This window comes from Mandrillus leucophaeus, unplaced genomic scaffold (assembly GCF_000951045.1).
Source record: "Mandrillus leucophaeus isolate KB7577 unplaced genomic scaffold, Mleu.le_1.0 Scaffold767, whole genome shotgun sequence".
NCBI lineage: Eukaryota > Metazoa > Chordata > Mammalia > Primates > Cercopithecidae > Mandrillus > Mandrillus leucophaeus.
Window position 1 is genome coordinate 312,560 of NW_012108330.1, and position 18,716 is coordinate 331,275.

Consider the following 18,716-nt stretch of genomic DNA (forward strand, 5'->3'; position numbering starts at 1 on the left):
CCTCACTACTCCCAGTATGGAAAGGAAGCTTCTTCTAACCTGAGGTTAATTGTCCAATATAATTTGGAATCCCGTCCCCCACTTCCCCAAGTCTGGCCAATGGAGACAACAGGATAGAGAACCAAACACATAACTGACATCCCCTTCTCCTGCCTGGGGAATCCTTATACTTAGTTCCAAAATATTTATTGTTGTGGAATCAAGAAAGGAGGTGAAAAAACAGTATGCAATCTTGATCAACCTGCTAGTCTTAGAAGCTTCCTAGACTTCGTTTTAACCTTATCTTTGTTAAATCTTCATACCAGCCAAGGAAACCTTTCCTCTGCTTTCTTGCCTGGCTTTGCCCAATATCATTGATACCCTCAACCATCCCTCTCCCTGAATCCTCTCCATTTAGCTGTCATTATCAGATTTCTTTAACCTTACATAGCCCAGTTCAAATTCTTTAATGTTCTCTAAATGCAAAAGATCATTATGAGGTAAATGTCCATAATATAAAAAGTAATGATCTTTGCATTCCCACTCCACCAGAAAAGTAACAGTTGTTAACTGGTATATATCCTTCTATCTTTTTCTATGTTCATACAAATACATACAAGCATACATGAACATATGGAGACTTATTAAGTTATTCGTTCTACAATCCGCTTAACAATGCATTCTGTACATCAGTAAAAGTCAATATAGATAGAACTATATCATTCTTTAAGTAGATAAAATTTATTCCATAGTACGGACATGCATAACTGATGCAACCATCTTTTGATTGATCAATCTTCAGGTTATTTCTGGTTTTACTGTTTCAAATGATGCTGTGCTAACTATTCTTGTACATCTATCTTTATGTATACTAATTTTTTTTTTTATTTCCGGGGCATAGAGTCCTCAAACTATGGCTCTGACTCAGTCTCTGGGTTGTTAAAGTTCTTAATGATTCCTTAATTTATTTAATCCTCAGGCATTTTCATAATCATAATAATAACAGCATAATTACTGAACACCTACCAAGTTTCAAGCATTTGTTAACAAATTTGTAAGCATTTCATTTAATTCTCAGAGCAATTCCTGACATACATGTGATTATTATCTCTGCTTTACAGAAGACAAAACTAAGATGCTGTAGTCAACAAAACAGTTATGATTTCTTCTGCCCTCATGGAGTTGGTAGGGAGACAACCAGTGAAATCACTTGATATGGTGGTGACATTGCCATGAGGAAAGGAAACTGTGGGGCTCATTCCAAGGCCTGAGAGCCAGGATGGTCAGGGAGGACTCCCTGAGGAAGTGACTTTTAGCTGATGCAGATGGAGAAATAAAAGGAAACCTGGTACAGGGTGGGAGAGGGGAGAGGAAGAGTCAGTGCAGAGAGAATCGCAGGCTTGAGACTCAGGAGTGGATGTGAGTGTAACTCAGGGGAAAACAGGAAGGCCAGCAGGGCCAAGGCATAGACAGCAGAGCACAGGGCAAGGAGTCAAGCCACATTGAGGATTCTGAACTTTACCTTACGATCAGCAGGAAGTCACTGGACTATGTTAAACAAGAGGGTTTCATTGTAGGAAACTTACTACATGCCCATTCTTCTCTCTACTGACATCCCTGTTCCATGCAGCCCTCAAGGAAGAGACAGATTGTCACAGAGGAGGGAGCACTCAGGTTAGGAGATAAGAGAGCAAGTGTCGTCAGCTCTCTTGAGCCTCGGTTTCCTCATGTGTAGAGCATCTCTCCATAGGGTTGTCACGAGGGCTTAATTAATTCATGTCTGTGTCTGGAATTTAATGGGCATTCAGTAAATGATTTCCCTCTTATTTCTATGCTGCTTGGGCTTATTACTCTTCCCTCTGAACAGTCTCTCTCTGACCTGAACGTCCCCCGGGCTCAGCATGTGCCTGCTGTACACCCTCTGGGGCTTCCCCTTGCCGAATCCTCTGTGCTAGCATCCCCCTCACACTCAGCCGGGAGCGCTTTGTTTCTTCTGCATCAGCCACTCCAGTTGAAGTGTAAGCACCTCTAAGGCACAAGACTGCATTTTTGTGTCTTCCTTAGTTCCAAATACATTTTCCTTTCACGTCAAAAGCTTAAATAAAATCTCACCCTGGCTGTAATGTGTGAGATGGATTGTGGGATAAAGCCCAAGAATATATGAGGAGAAAATAATTACGTTAAAATAGTATAGGCAAGAAATGATGTAGGCTTGGACCAGGTGGTGGGAGTGGGATGGAGAGAAGCAGGTGGATTCTGGGTATATTGATCCCGCAAGACCTGATGATTTCTTGGCTCTCCAAGGAGAGCTACCAGGGTAGCAGAGCTGACATTGGGGTGTGTGAGTACAAAGAGCATGGTGAACATCACAGCCCTTTTCTGAAGTATGAAGGAGAAATCTTATAGATTTAAGAGAGAAAATAAAAAATGTGGACATGTTAAGTGTGAGAAAGTATAAGAGAGACAAGTGGAGATCTCCAGCAGCAATTGTGTGAAGGAAGAAGAACTCAGAGGACAGATTTGGACTAGAGTTACTACTCATTTGAAAACCGTTAGTAGTAGATGAAGTTCAATGCCATAAAAGTGTGGGATCATCTGAGGAGAGAGTACAAAGAATTGAGGAAGGCCAGAACCAAGCCCTGAGGATGTTCATTGTTAGAGGTCAGAGATAAGAGAAGGACTCAGCGATCTTTGGAATAGCCAGAAAAAGAGGGAAAAACAAACAAACAAACAAACAAGGAGAGGGCAATTATATTGAAGTCAGGGGAAGAGAGAGTCTAACAAATCATTGTGTTGAATAATATGAAGGAACAAGTAAGATAAAGGCTTAAATTTGTCCATTAATTTGCTAACAAAGCCTAAAGTCCTCAGGCTGATACTTAAAGTACCCTACAGTCTGATACCTCTTAATCCTGCAAATTATGTATAAATACCTTATTAAACAAAACCCATGTTCTGTCACACAATGCAATATTTCATTTATTTGTACCCATTTTCATCCCACTAGATTCAGCAACATAGAAATCTTTCAAGATATTAACAAAATTCTTACTTGAAACCTGCTGCCTTCAGTTTTGAAGTTCACACGATAGGGTCCTCCGTTCATATTCACCAAACACTCAACCTTACAAAGGAGATCGGACACCTGGGTGATCCGCTCATCCTTACTATCAGCCTTGTTGTTGAAAATGCAGTATCGGCCCTCACAGTCTTGAACCAACTGCTTGAGAGATTTGTTGTTTTCAATGAAATCTTGCAGCAAGTCATCCCCCAAATCATCCTTCCGGGTGAAGACAATAATGATGTGCCTCCTGGCTTCAGCTCCAAACACTTGTTGGATGCCCGTGACTGTTTCCTCATCCTCCCTTGTGAAATGGCCGATGGCAATTACCAAGAGCAGAGCATGGAGGCTGGGGGCAGAGAGCTCCAAGCAGCGTTGGATGTTGCGTTGCTTGTCTTCAGCACAAGCTATTGAGGAGAAAAGGTCAGGGGTGTCAATGACCACAATCTTCCTTTCTCTCAGGACCTGACTCTCTCTCTGACAAATTTTGGTCACTATCTGATCACTGAACTTGGACTTGAACACATCTTTGCCCAGAATGGCATTTCCTGTGGCACTTTTTCCCGAGCGGCATTTCCCTAGGAGGAGGAGCCGCAATTCGGACATCTGGCAGCTCTGCTCCGACATGCTTTCCTGACACAGGCTCCCGCTGGTTCTGTTGGGACAGAAAGCAACACATTAATGTTCAACTCCCACACAGAGTGGACAGGAGAACAGCAAGAAAAGACATTCTCTTTTTGACTCAAATTGCCGCCAATGAATTTGAGCTACTGAAGGGCTAGACCCAGACTAGATTAGAACAAGAAACGCTTTCCCAGGATCTTCCTGTTCCATCTCTCAGACAAACCTAGAGACCTCTTTTAGTTCCTTGAATTTTTTTTTACCATTGGGAGCCACAAGGAGCCAGATATGTCAGAAACCATAGTAAACAAGCATGTTTCAAAGTTGAAGGAAATCTCATAATTAATAGTAATGGTCAGATGTTTAAAACATACAGATCTCTGGGACCCAACCTAGACCTATTAAATCAGAATCTCAAAGGATGGAGCTTAGAAATCTGTATTCATCAAATGTCACAGTAATTCTAATGAGTAGCCAAGTTTGGGAAGTGTTGCCCTATAAAATGCAATGAAGTAGAAATGTCTAGAGCATACAAGCAAATATAATGTATGGTATACATGATACTCTGAAAGTACTGTCACAGAAGACAAACTAGAAAACTTCGTCTGTGGGACTCATGATGCACCCAGTGCCAGGTGAAGTTAACAGAGAAGCATGATGTGGTGGGTATGACCATGGTCTTGAACTCTGACCTGGTTCACCTTCTGCTCTGCACCCATTAGCTGATCTGTAGAGGACACTTAACCATTCTGAGACTCAGTGTCCTAATCCATAAGATAGAAGTGATATCACCTACTTCAAGGATATTTTTATAAAACTCAAATGAGATGACACATGAGAAAGTACCTTGCAAGTTTCTACATATTACCTAAATGCAAAGTGGTACTATTTCAGTATATAGATAGTGCTGCTTAGATTTAATTTTCTCCCTGCAAAGGCTTCCACCTGCCAGGCAAGTCAAGTCCAAAACCCTTGAGCTAATGTGCCAAGCTCTTTGCGTCTGTTTCCAGCCCACAGATTCAGCTCTACTTGTAGCCTCTCTCCTCAACACACTGTATGCTCCAGTCAAGTGAACTATTCATCTGTATTTATTTATTCAGGCCCCACCTTGTTTGACATATGTTTTGAGCTGATTTGCTGTAACTGTTCAATCATCCTGCCTTGCACAATTTCTTCTGGATTGCCCAAGAGTCACTGACCTGAAATCAAGTGAGGCCTGGAAATGCATGGCAAAACTGCTGCTGCGAGGAAACAACTCCCCTCTACCATAATCACAGGTTTTCCCTTTAGGGCACATCAGCAATTAGCTGTGATTCCCACACAGGGTTACACCAGCGATCCCGTGTTCCTCTCCTTAAAAACTTAGTTTCCAAGACTGCAAACCTGGCCATAATGCCCTCCCCTGTGAGGGTTTACCTATGCAGATCTACAAGAGAGTGACTCTCCCTATGAAACCTTCGTACAGCACCCTCTTGGATGGCCACCCCTCCAGGGTCCATGGTGAAGTCAGAAAGTTCTTCATGTTATTTCACACCCTTGGGCAGTGTCTCTGCCCCTTGATGGGCTCCTTCCTCTTCCCACCAAGCCTGCTCCAGCATCCTTTTTGCACTTGTATGAAAAGACTGAACAACAACAAATAAAACTCAGAGATGCAGCAAGCAGATAAGAAGAATGTGACACACATGAGGACAATGTTGTGGGAGCCCAGGGAGGAGTCAGTCACTGGGGACAGATTGGTACCACTCCATAAAAACTGCTCCAGCAGAGAGCAAAGATCCCTTAGCTGCCAGTTCACAATGTGCTTATACTCATTATCTGATCACTCTGCACCATAACCTCTTCATTTTTTGTATTTTTCTGATTATGAAGTTTGGTGTTTATTCTACAGAATTTGGTATATTCTGAAAATTTTAAAGAAAAAAATCTGGCTCCATCTATGGCTCCATCATACATAAGTAGCATTTGTTAAAATATGCATATAATGTCTTTTCTTTTTTTTTCTGTTTTAGAGACAAGGTCTGTCTCTGTTGCCCAGGCTGTTATGTAGTGGTGGGATCACAGCTCACTGTATCATCAACCTTCTGGGTTCAAGTCATCTCCTGCCTCAACCTCCAGATTATCTAGAACTACACGCACACACCACCATGCCTAACTACTTTTTTAAAATCTTTTGTAGAGATAGGGTCTCCCTATGTTGCCCAGGTGGGTCTCAAACTCCTGACCTCAAGCAATCCTCCAGCTTTGGCCTCACAAAGTGTGTGTTGGGATTACAGACATGAGCCACCATGTCCAGCCCATAATTTCCTCATACACACATATATTTGCATCATCTAGCAATAACTTCTCTCATAAAATATATTTTCATTAAATAAGAATAACATATTCCTTAAAGTAAGTTGGAAAATAAACAAAATGATGATTGGAAAGTGATCTGCCATCTGCAAAGAATCATATCAATTCGTACTGTTTTTATTACATGTCAATGAGCATTTTAGGTTTTTTTCCATGTTATCATACTTATATGTATGTGTCCATCTGAAGCTAATATAAACTCTGTATGAGGAAAGTTTACCCTAGAAATTACTCCAAATATTGAAAATAACAAGTAGTAGTAAAATAATTTACTTTACCCTGCCTATCACAGCTGCCACCGATACCCATACACACTGCCCAGGGGCCCAGGTTCCAGTCAGCCCAGCCCACTACTGTCACCACCATGGCCCATGCATGCCACTTGGGGCTCTAAGGGCTGGCCCACCACTGCTACTGGCACTGCTAGTGCCACATACATCATCCAGGGGCCAAAGGACTGACCCACCAAATCTGCTGCTGTGGCCAACACACACCACCTGAGAGCCCCAATACTGGCCTACGTGGGTCCTCCACCTGCCACTATCAGTGTTTGTATATGCCACCCAGAGGACTGACTACTGACCCACATAGCCCATAGCCACCAATACTGGTGCCCATGTGCATCATCCAGGGTCCAAGGGTGAGCCCACTTGGTATCTCTGTCCCCAGGAAAACCTTACCACAGCCTTCACTAACAACCACAGGCTAAACCACTGAGGAACTTGCAGACATCACTGACATTGATTACAGTCAGAGAAATCATATGAAGACTACATTCCTGCACCTACCCAAAATCAAAGCCAAAGCACCCTACCCAATCAACACCAGAGATACATGTACAGAAAAAAGTCTCTCCCTATGAAAGCCAATGCATAAAATTGAAAGAAGCAACTGTTACACCAGATGCACAGACTGCAAAAACTCAAGAAACATTAAAAAGCAAGGGAACATAATACCTCCAAAGGAACGCAGTAATTCTCTAGTAACAGATCCCAAAGAAAAGAAAATCTTGGAATGCTTGAAGAGGAATTCAAAATAATGATCTTAAGGAACATCAACAATATAAAAGAGAACACAGACTGACAATACAAAAAAATCAGAAAAAAAAAATTCATGATCTGAATGAGAAATTCAATAAAGACATAGATACTATTTTTTAAAAAAAGAGAAGAACCAAATGGAAATCCTGGACCTGAATAATTCAATGAACAAAATATATAACCAAGAGCTTCAAAAAGAGACTAGATCAAGCAGAAGAAAGAATTTCTGAACTTTAAGGCAGGTCTTTTAAAATAATTCAGTCTGAAAAAAAAACTCTTTTAAGAATAAAGAAAGCCTATATGACACATGGGACACCATAAAGTAAACAAATACTTGAATTTTGAGAGGCCCAGAAAGAGACAAGATGGGAAAAGTCATAGAAAATCTATGTAATAAATAATAGCTGGAAACTTCCAAAGTATTGTGAGAGATACAGACATTCAGATACAGGAAACTTAAGATTCTCAAATAGTTTCAATCCAAAAACATCTTCTCTGAAGCATATTGTAGTCAAATTGTCAAAAGTCAAAGACAAAGAGAGAATTCTAAAAACAGCAAGAGAAAAGTGTCAAGTCACATTTAAGGGAATCTCCATCAGACTAACATCATGTTTTATTAGCAGAAACCTTGCAGGTCGGGAGAGAATGGGATGATATATTCAAAGTGCTGGAAAAAAAATTTTTTGGCCAAGAATACTATACCCAGCAACACTATCCTTCAGAAATGAGGGAGAAATAAAGCCTTTCCCATACAAGCCAAAACTAAGGTAATCTGTTACCACTGGACCAACCCTATAAGAAATGCTTAATGGAGTCCTACTTCTGAAAGTGAAAGGACAGTATCTACCCCCATGAAAATGCACAAAGTGTAAAACTCATTGGTAGAGCAGATATACAAATGAGAACAAGAAAGGAATCAAATGTTATTACTATAGAAAACCACCAAATTTCAAGGATAAACAATAAGAGTAAAATAAAGGAACAATGTGTCAGGCCTCTGAGCCCAAGCTAAGCCATCATGTCCCCTGTTACCTGCACATATACATCCAGATGGCCTGAAGTAACTGAAGATCCACAAAAGAAGTGAAAATAGCCTTAACTGATGACATTCCACCATTGTGATTTGTTTCTGCTCCACCATAACTGATCAATGTACTTTGTAATCTCCCCCACCCTTAATAAGTTTCCTTATAGTCTCCCCCACCCTTAAGAAGGTTCTTTGTAATTCTCCCCACCCTTGAGAATGTACATTGTGAGATCCATCCCTGCCTGCAAAAAATTGCTCCTAACTCCACTGCCTATCCCAAAACCTATAAGAACTAATGATAATCCCACCACCCTTTGCTGACCCCTTTTTCAGACTCAGTCTGCCTGCACCCAGGTGAAATAAACAGCCTTGTTGCTCATACAAAGCCTGTTGGTGGACTCTCTTCACATGGACGCATGAGACATTTGGTGATGAAGACCTGGGTCAGAGGGACTCCTTCAGGAGACCAGTCCTCTGTCCTCATCCTCACTCCGTGAAGAGATCCACCTACGACCTCAGGTCCTCAGACCAACCACCCAAGGAACATCTCACCAATTTCAAATCAGGTATGCAGTCTTTTCACTCTCTTCTCCAGCCTCTCTCGCTACCCTTCAATCTCCCTGTCCTTCCAATTCCAGTTCTTTTTCCTCTCTAGTAGAGAGAAAGGAGACACATTTTATCCATGGACCCAAAACTCCAGCGCCAGTCATGGACTCAGGAAGACAGTCTTCCCTCGGTGTTTAATCACTGCGAGGATGCCTGCCTGATTATTCACCCACACTCCATGGGTGTCTGATCACCAAGGGGACACCTGCTTTGGTCATTCAGCCACATTCCCTTAGTGGCAAGTCAATTGCACAGATACCTGCTTTGGCTGCTCCCCACCCCCTTCTCCTAGTCTCTACTTTTCTCTTTAAACTTACCTCCTTCACTATGGGCAACCTTCCACCCTCCATTCCCTCTTCTTCTCCCTTAGCCTGTGTTCTCAAGAATTTAAAATCTCTTCAAGTTTCGCCTGACCTAAAATCTAAGCATCTCATTTTCTTCTGCAACACTGCTTGACTCCAATACAGACTTGACAATGGTTCTAAATGGCCAAAAAATGGCACTTTTGATTTCTCCATCCTATAAGACCTAGATAATTTTTGTCAAAAAATGGGCAAATGGTCTGAGGTGCCTGACGTCCAGGCATTCTTTTACACATTGGTCCCTCCCTAATCTCTGCTCCCAATGTGACTCATCCCAAATCTTTCTTCTTTCTCTCCTGTCTGTTCCTTCAGTCTCCACCCCAGTTCTGAGTCCTTTGAATCCTTCTTTTCTATGGATTCATCTGACCTCTCCCCTTCTCCCCAGGCTGCTCCTTGCCAGGCCAAGCCAAGTCCCAATTCTTCCTCAGCCTCTGCTCCCCCACCATATAATCCTTCTATCACCTCCCCTCCTCACACCCAGTCTGGCTTACAGTTTCGTTCCGCAACTAGCCCTCCCCCACCTGCCCAACAATTTACTCTTCAAGAGGTGGCTGGAGCTAAAGGCATAGTCAAAGCTAATGCTCCTTTTTTCTTTATCCAACCTCTCCCAAATCAGTTAGCATTTAGGCTCTTTTTCATCAAATATAAAAACCCAGCCCAGTTCATTGCCCATTTGGCAACAACTCTTAGATGCTTTACTGCCCTATAACCCAGAGGAAGGCCGTCTTATTCTCAATATGCATTTTATTACCCAATCCACTCCTTACATTAGAAAAAGCTCCAAAAATTAGATTCCAGCCCTCAAACCCCACAATAGGACCTAATTAACCTTGCCTTCAAGGTGTATAATAATGGAGTAGAGGCAGCCAAGTAGCAATGTATTTCTGAGTTACAGCTACTTGCCTCCGCTGTAAGACAACCCACAACCACGTCTCTAGCATACAAAAACTTCAAAACATCCAAGCCACAGCTCCCAGGGGCTCCTTCAAAACATTCTCATGGACTTTGCTTCACATGCCAAAAGCCTGGTCACTGGGCCTCAGAATGCCCACAGCCTGGGATTCCTCCTAAGCCATCCCTTGTCTGTGCAGGACCCCACTGGAGGTCTGACTGTCCAACTCACATCGCCACTGCTCCTAAACCCCTGGAGCCCAAACCCAATGTTCCTTGGCTGACTCCTTCCCAAATCTCCTTGGCTTAGTAGCTGAAGACTGACACTGCCTGATCACCTTGGAAGCCCCCTGGACCATCACAGATGCCAAGCTTCAGGTAACTCTTAGAGTGGAAGGTAAGTCCATCCCCTTCTTAATCAATATGGGGGCTACCCACTCCACATTACCTCTTTTCAAAGGCCTGTTTCCCTTGCCTCCATAACTGTTGTGGGTGTTGATGGCCAGGCTTCTAAACCTCTTAAAACTCCCAACTCTGGTGCCAACTTGGACAATAGTCTTTTAAGCACTCCTTTTTAGTTATCCTCACCTGCCCAGTTCCCTTATTAGGTCGAGGCATTTTAACTAAATTATCTGCTTCCCTGACTATTCCTAGGCTACAGCCACATCTCATTGCCACCCTTTTCCCCAGTTCAAAGCCTCCTTCGCATCTTCCTCTCCTATCCCCACACCATAATCCACAAGTATAGGACACCTCTACTCCCTCCCTGGCAACTGATCACATGCCCATTACTATCTCAGTAAAACTTAATCACCCTTACCTGACTCAATGCCAATATCCCATCCCACAGCAGGCTTTAAAAGGATTAAAGCCTGTTATGACTCACCTGTTACAGCATGGCCTTTTAAAGCCTATAAACTCTTACAATTCCCCCATTTTACCTGTACAAAAACCAGACAAATCTTACAAGTTAGTTCAGGATCTGCGCCTTATCAACCAAATTGCCTTGCCTATCCACCCCAAAGTGCCAAACCCATATACTTTCCTATCCTCAATACCTCCCTCCACAACCCCTCCACGACCCATTATTCTGTTCTGGATCTCAAACATACTTTCTTTACTATTCCTTTGTATCCTTCATCCCAGCCTCTCTTCTCTTTCACTTGGACTGACCCTGACACCCATCAGGCTCAGCAACTTACCTAGGCTGCACTGCAGCAAGGCTTTGTGGATAGCCCCCATTACTTCAGTCAAGCCCAAATTTCTTCCTCTTCTGCTACCTATCTCAGCATAATTCTTCATGAAAACACATGTGCTCTCCCTGCTGATCGTGTCCAGCTAATCTCCCAAACCCCAACCCCTTCTACAAAATAATGACTCCTTTCCTTCCTAGGCATGGTTAGGTACTTCCGCCTTTGGATACCTAGTTTTACCATCCTGACTAAACCATTATGTAAACTCACAAAAGCAAACCTAGCTGACCCCATAAATCCTAAATCCTTTCCCCACTCCCCTTTCCATTCCTTAAAAAACAGCCCTAAAGCTGCTCCCACACTAACTCTCCCTAACTCATCCCAACTTTTTCATTACACACAGCCAAAGTGCAGGGCTGTGTGGTCAAAATTCTTACACAAGAGTCAGGACCACACCCTGTAGCCTTTCTGTCCAAAAAACTTGACCTTACTGTTTTAGGCTGGCTTCCACCCCCATGACTGTATCTCTCTAATCCACCTGGCATTCACTCGATTTCACCATATTTCCTCCTTTCCTGTTCCTCACCCTGATCATACTTGGTTTATTGATGGCAGTTCCACTAGGCCTAATTGCCATTCACCAGCAAAGGCAGGCTATGCTATAGTATCTTGCACACCTATCATTGAGGCTACTGCTCTGCCCCTCAACCCACTACCTCTCAGCAAGCCAAACTCATTGCCTTAACTCAAGCCCTCACTCTTGCAAAAGGACTACGCATCAATATTTATACTGACTCTAAATATGCCTTCCATATCCTGCACCACCATGCTGTTATATGGGCAGAAAGAGGTTTCCTCACTACACAAGGGTCCTCCATCATTAATGCCTCTTTAATAAAAACTCTTCTCAAGGCCACTTTACTTCTAAAGGAAGTTGTAGTCATTCACTGCAAGGGCCATCAAAAGGCATTAGATCCCATCACTCAGGGCAATGCTTATGCTGATAAGGTGGCTAAAGAAGCAGCTAATGTTCCATCTTTTATCCCTTATGGCAGTTTTTCTCCTTCTCATGGGTCACTCCCACCTACTCTCCCACTGAAACTTCCACCTATCAATCTCTTCCCACATAAGGCAAATGGTTCTTGGACCAAGGAAAATAATCAACTTCCAGCCTCACAGGCCCATTCTATTCTGTCGTCATTTCAAAACCTCTTCCATGTACATTACAAGCCTGCCTCTTAGAACCTCTTATTTCCTTTCTACCATGGAAATCTATCCTCAAGGAAATCACTTCTCAGTGTTCCATCTGCTATTCTACTACTCCTCAGGGATTGTTCAGGCCCTCTCCCTTCCCTACACATCAAGCTCGGGGATTTGCCCCCACCCAGGACTGGCAAATTGACTTTACTCACATGCTTCAAGTCAGGAAACTAAAATACCTCTTGGTCTAGGTAGACACTTTCACTGGATGGGTAGAGGCCTTTCCCACAGGGTCTGAAAAGGCCCCACGGTCATTTTTTCCCCTCTGTCAGACATAATTCCTTGGTTTGGACTTCCCACCTCTATACAGTCTGATAACAGACTGGCCTTTATTAGTCAAATCACCCAAGCAGTTTTTCAGGCTCTTGGTATTCAGTGGAATCTTCATACTCCTTACCGTCCTCAATCTTCAGGAAAGGTAGAATGAACTAATGGTCTTTTAAAAACACTCTTCACCAAGCTCAGCCTCATACTTAGAAAGGAGGACTCTGACAAGGATAGAGCCCAAAAACTCACTAAACAAGCAAGTAATTATGCTGAACCCCCTTGGGCACTCTGTAATTGGATGTCCTGAGTCCTCCCAACTCTTAGTCCTTTAATACCTGTTTTTCTCCTTCTCTTATTTGGACCTTGTGTCTTCCATTTAGTTTCTCGATTCATCCAAAACCATATCCAGGCCATCACCAATCATTCTATATGACAAATGATTCTTCTAACAACCCCACAATATCACCCCTTACCACAAAATCTTCCTTCAGCTTAATCTCTCCCACTCTAGGTTCCTACATCACCCCTAATCCCGCTCGAAACAGCCCTGAGAAATGTCGCCCATTATCTCTCCATACCACTCCAAAAAATTTTTGCTGCCCCAACACTTCAATACCATTTTATGTTATTTTTCTTATTAATATAAAAAGGCAGGTATATCAGGCCTCTGAGCCCAAGCTAAGCCATCATATCCCCTGTGACCTGCACGTATACATCCAGATGGCCTGAAGTAACTGAAGATCCACAAAAGAAGTGAAAATAGCCTTAACTGATGACATTTCCCCATTGTGATTTATTTCTGCCTCACCCTAACTGATCAATGTACTTTGTAATCTCCCCCAACCTTAAGAAGTTTCTTTATAGTTTTCCCCACCCTTAAGAAGGTTCTTTGTAATTCTCCCCACCCTTGAGAATGTACATTGTGAGATCCACGCCTTGGCCATAAAACGTTGCTCCTAACTCCACCACCTATCCCAAAACCTATAAGAACTAATGATAATCCCACCATCGTTTGCTGACTCCTTTTTTGGACTCAGCCCACCTTTACCCGGGTGAAATAAACAGCCTTGTTGCTCACACAAAGCCTGTTCATGGACTGTCTTCACATAGACACGTGAGACACGATGGATATATAAAACAATCCAAAAACAACAAAATGACAGGAGTAAGTTCATCTATCAGTAACAACCTTAAATGTAAATGGTTTATATTCACCAATTTAAAGGTATAGACTGGCTGAATGGAATATAAAACAAGACCTAACTATATGCTGCTTACAAGAAATTCACTTCCTCTGTAAAACACATAGAATGAGGGTGAAGGGATTAAAAAAAAAGATATCCCACCCAAACAGAAACCAAAAACATGCAGGAGTAGCTATACTTAAATCAGACAAAACAGACTTTAAATCAAAAACATAAAGACACAAGGAAGATTATATTATGATAGATCAATTGAGCAAGAGAGTATAATGACTATATTTGTGCACCTAATACAGAAATGTCAAGCAAATATTGTTAGGGCTACAGAGAAAGATAGACCCCAATACAATAATAGGTAGAGACTTCAATACCCCAGTTTCAACATTGGACAGATAATCTAGATAGGAAATTAACAAAGAAACATAGGACTTAATCTACACTACAGATCATGTGGACTCAACAGATGTTTACAGAACATTTCCTCCAACGCACTTTCTTCTTATCAACACATGGAGAATTCTCCAAGCTAGACCATCTGTTATGTCAGCATTATCCTGATATGATTTGAGCATATAATTTATTAGCTCCAATGGTGCTTAAGGTATCAGTAGCCAATATGGGCTATTGTGTGGAGCCTTTGGCAGGCCCTTATAGATAACTCACAGTATAAACCCTAAAGATTTTGGAGCAAGGCCCTGTTATCGTCTATGAATAACTAGTCACCTTTTGGGAAACAACTTTTGGCCTGCCACTGGGCCTTAGTAGACACTGAACACTTAACCATGGGCCACCAAGTTGGCATGCAGCCTGAGTATATAGTAAAGTTGGGTGTGCACAGAAGGACTCCATCATCAGCTGGAAGTGGTATATATGAGACTGGACCTAACTAGGCCCTAAAGGCACAAGTTACATGAAAAAGTAGCCCAACTGCCCATGATCCCTACTCGTGCTATACTGCCTTATCTCTCCCAATCTGCACTCACGACCTCATAGGGGAGTTTCCTACAATGAATTGACAGAGGAAGAGAAAATTCCGAGCTAGTTTACAGATAGTTCTGCACAATATGCAGGCACTACCCAAAGTGGACAGCTTCATCACTATAGTACCAATCTGGGACATTTCTGAAGGACAGTAGTCAAGGAAAATCCTCCCAATGGGCAGAACTTTAAGCAGTGTACCTGGTTGTTCATTCTGTTTGAAAGGAGATATGGCAAGATAAAATTATATACCAATTCATGGACTGTGGCCAATGGTTTGGCTGGATGGTCAGGGACCTTGAAGAAACATGATTAGAAAATTGGTAACAAGAAAGTCTGGGGAAGAAGTATGTGGATAGACCTCTTGGAATGAGTGAAAAACATGAAGAAAACATGAAGACATTTAGTCCCATATGAATGCTTACCAAAGGGTGATTTCAGCAGAGGAAGATTTTATTAAAATAATCATCAAATTGATAAAATGACCCATTCTGTGGATACCAGTCAGCCTCTTCCCCCAGCCACCCCTGACATCATCCAATATGCTCATAAACAAAGTGGCCATGCTGGCAGAGGTGAAGATTATACATGGGCCCAGCAACATGGTCTTCCATTCACTAAGGCCAATCTGGCTATGGCCACCACTGAGTACCCAATCTACTAACAGCAGAGGCTAACACCAAATCCCTGATATGGCACCATTCCCCAGGGTTATCAGCAAGCTACCTATGGCAGATTGATTTCATTGGACCACTTCAAACATGAAAGAGGGAGTGTTTTGTTCTTATCAAAATAGACACTTACTCTGAATATGGATTTGCCTTCCCTGCATACAATGCTTTTGCCAAAACTATCATCCTTGGGCTTACATAAAACTCCACCTATTGTTACAGTTTCCCATACAGGCTTACTTCACAGGAACTCACTCCAAGGAACTCACTTCACAGCAAATAAAGTGAGGCAATGAGCCCATGTTCATGGAATTCACTGGTCTTACCACGTTCCCTGCCATCCTGAAGGAGCTGAATTGATAGAAAAGTGGAATGGCCTTCCGAAGATTCAGTTATAGCACCAGTTACATGACAATACCACCTTGTAGGACTGGGGCAAGGTTCTCCAGGAGGCTCTACATGCTCTGAATCAGCATCCAATATATGATGCTATTTCTCCCATAGCCAAGATTCATGGGTCCAGGAATCAAGGGGTAGAAACGGGAGTGGTACCACTTGCTATTACTCCTAGTGACCCACTAGTAACATTTTTGCTCCCCATCCTCAAGTCTTTATGCTGGCCTAAAGGTCTTAGTTCCAAAAGAAGAAATGCTTCCACTTGGAGATACCACAATGACTCCATTGAACTGGAAGTTAAGAATGCCACCTGGCCACTTTGGGCTCCTCATTCCTCTAAATCAACAGGCCAAGAAGGGAGTTTTGGTATTGGGGGGGTGATTGATCCTTACTACCAAGGGGAAATTGGACTACTACTCTACAATGGAGGTAAGAAAGAATATGGAATACAAGAAATCCCTTAGAGCATCTCTTAGTATTGCCACATCCTATGATTAAAGTCAATGGAAAATTACAACAACCCAATCTAGGCAGGGCTACTAATAACTCAGATTTCTAAGGAATAAAGGTCTGGGTCAGCCTCCACCTCCCCAGATAAAAAACCACAACCAGCTGAGCTCACTGATGATGATAAAAGGAAAACAGCATGGGTGGGAAAAGGAGGTAATTATCAAAACCAGTTATGACCACATGACCAGTTACAGGAATGAGGATTATAATTCTTGTGAGTATTTCCTCCTTATTTTGTAATGAATGTATGTGTGTCAAATATATTTGTTTTCTTCCCTCTCTTATCTCTTTAACATGTAACATAAGACGTATTGATTTTACATTATAATATTTAAGTATGGTTAACTTTACATCATAGTACTTAAGTTATAGGATATCAAAGAGAAGGATAAAAGAACTTTATTTCTTTTTCTGGAGAAGGAATTAGTGCATATCAGTTGTATGCAGGACAGTTGTATCCTGTTAGATGGATTTATGACCTTGTTATTGTCTTTAATTGGGAGATTAAGTGTAGTTTAAGGAGAAGTGTATGGATTCCAGGTGGATAAGGTAAGGACGTGTGCTGGTTAATTTTATGAGTCAATTCGTCTGGGTTATGGAGCCTAGATAGTTAGTCAAACATTATTCCGAATGTTTCTGTGAGGGTGTTTTGGGATAAGATTTACATTAAAAATCAGTGGACTCTGGGTAAAGCAGATTGCCCTCACTAGTGGGGGTGGGCCTCATCCAATCAGTTGAAGACCTGATTAGAATAAAAGGCTTACCTGCCCCAAGCAAGAAGGAATCATTTAGCAGATGGCCTTTGGACTTCATCTGCCACATTGGCTCTTCCTGGTTCTACAGCAGGCTGCCTTTGGACCTAAACAGCAATTCTTTCCTGAGTCTCCAGCCTACCAGCCTCCCCCATCAGATTTTGGTCTCACCAAGTCTCCACAATCATGTAGGCCAATTCCTCAAATAAATATCTTACACACACACACACACACACACACACACACCCCATTCATTCTGTTTCTCTAGAGAACCCTGGCTAACACACATGGGAAATGTGCTAAAGTGCTCAGTGCCTTACATCTGAGCAAGACAGAAGTGGTGAGGAGTTGAAGGAACCAGGCATGTGGCTCTCTGAGGAAAGAGTGTTGCAGGCAGAGAGAGCAGCAAGTTCAAAGGCCAGGGCCTGTTGGGGAAGGAGCAAGGAAGGCAGTGCAGCTGGAGTGGAGAGTGGCCGAGTGCAACTCAAAGAACTGCCCACGAGCAAGGTAGAGCCTGTGGGACTTGCTGGAACTTGGGCCTCAGGGTGTCTGCATCTCTTCAGACCTTAATCTCATCAGACCTTCAAGATCTTACCAATCTGATAGGGGTAAAACAGTATTTCACAAATGTTTTCAGCTGTCAGGATTTACATTTTACATTTTTTCATGTGCTTGTTGGCTATTTGGGCTGGCCCTTCTGTGAATTTTTAGTTAATATTATTTTCCCATTTGTCCCTATGGGTATTTGTATAATTTATTGATTTGTAGAAATGATGTATATGTTCTGGTTACTAAACCTTTGTTGATTCTACACATTTCATAGATCTTTTCACAGTCTGTGGCCTATTTTTAGGTTTCTAAATATGTCTTTTGTCATACACACAAAAACACTAAATTTTAATCTACTCTTATCAACCCTTTGTTTCATAATTTAAGCATTATTGCTGGGAACAGGCCCCAAGCCTAGCCATAAATAGGCCATGAGAAACTGGCCATAAACAAGATCTCTGCAGCACTGTGACATGCTCATGATGGCTATGACACACATGCTGGAGATTGCTGGTTTACCAGAATGAGGGCAAGGAACACCTGGCCCACCCAGGGCAGAAAATCAAGGCATTCTTAAACCACAAACAATGGCATGAGTGATCTGTGCCTTAAGGACATGTTCCTGCTGCAGATAACAAGCCAGAACCTGTCCCTTTGTTCTCCGTAAAGAATACTTTTAGTTAATCTATAAACTGCAGAAATGATGGGCTTACTGTCAATAAATAGGTGGGTGAAACACTGTTTGAGACTCTCAGCTGTGAAGGCCGCCAGCCCCCTGATCCCACTCTGCACTCTATTTCTGTGTCTGTGTCTTCATTCCTCTCGCACCACTGGGTTGGGGTCTCCACGACCGAGCTGGTCTCAGCGCATTGTGCATTTTTTTCTTTAAAAATTCTGTTTTTACTAAACCAGGAAGAAGTTGAATCCCTGAATAGACCAATAGCAGGCTCTGAAATTGAGGCAATAATTAATAGCCTACCAACCAAAAAAAGTCCAGGA

General features: G+C 42.3%; 1 protein-coding gene across 1 annotated transcript in view; it reads right to left on the reverse strand.

Moving 5' to 3' along the window:
• Window positions 1-18,716, reverse strand: part of GIMAP8 (GTPase, IMAP family member 8) — a 49,252-nt gene that overhangs the window by 21,794 nt on the left and 8,742 nt on the right. Inside the window, exon 2 of the mRNA XM_011966623.1 lies at window positions 3,032-3,695. Within this exon, the coding sequence (XP_011822013.1) occupies window positions 3,032-3,667 (636 nt within the window). The 5' untranslated portion in view covers window positions 3,668-3,695. The remainder of the gene's footprint in view (window positions 1-3,031; window positions 3,696-18,716) is intronic.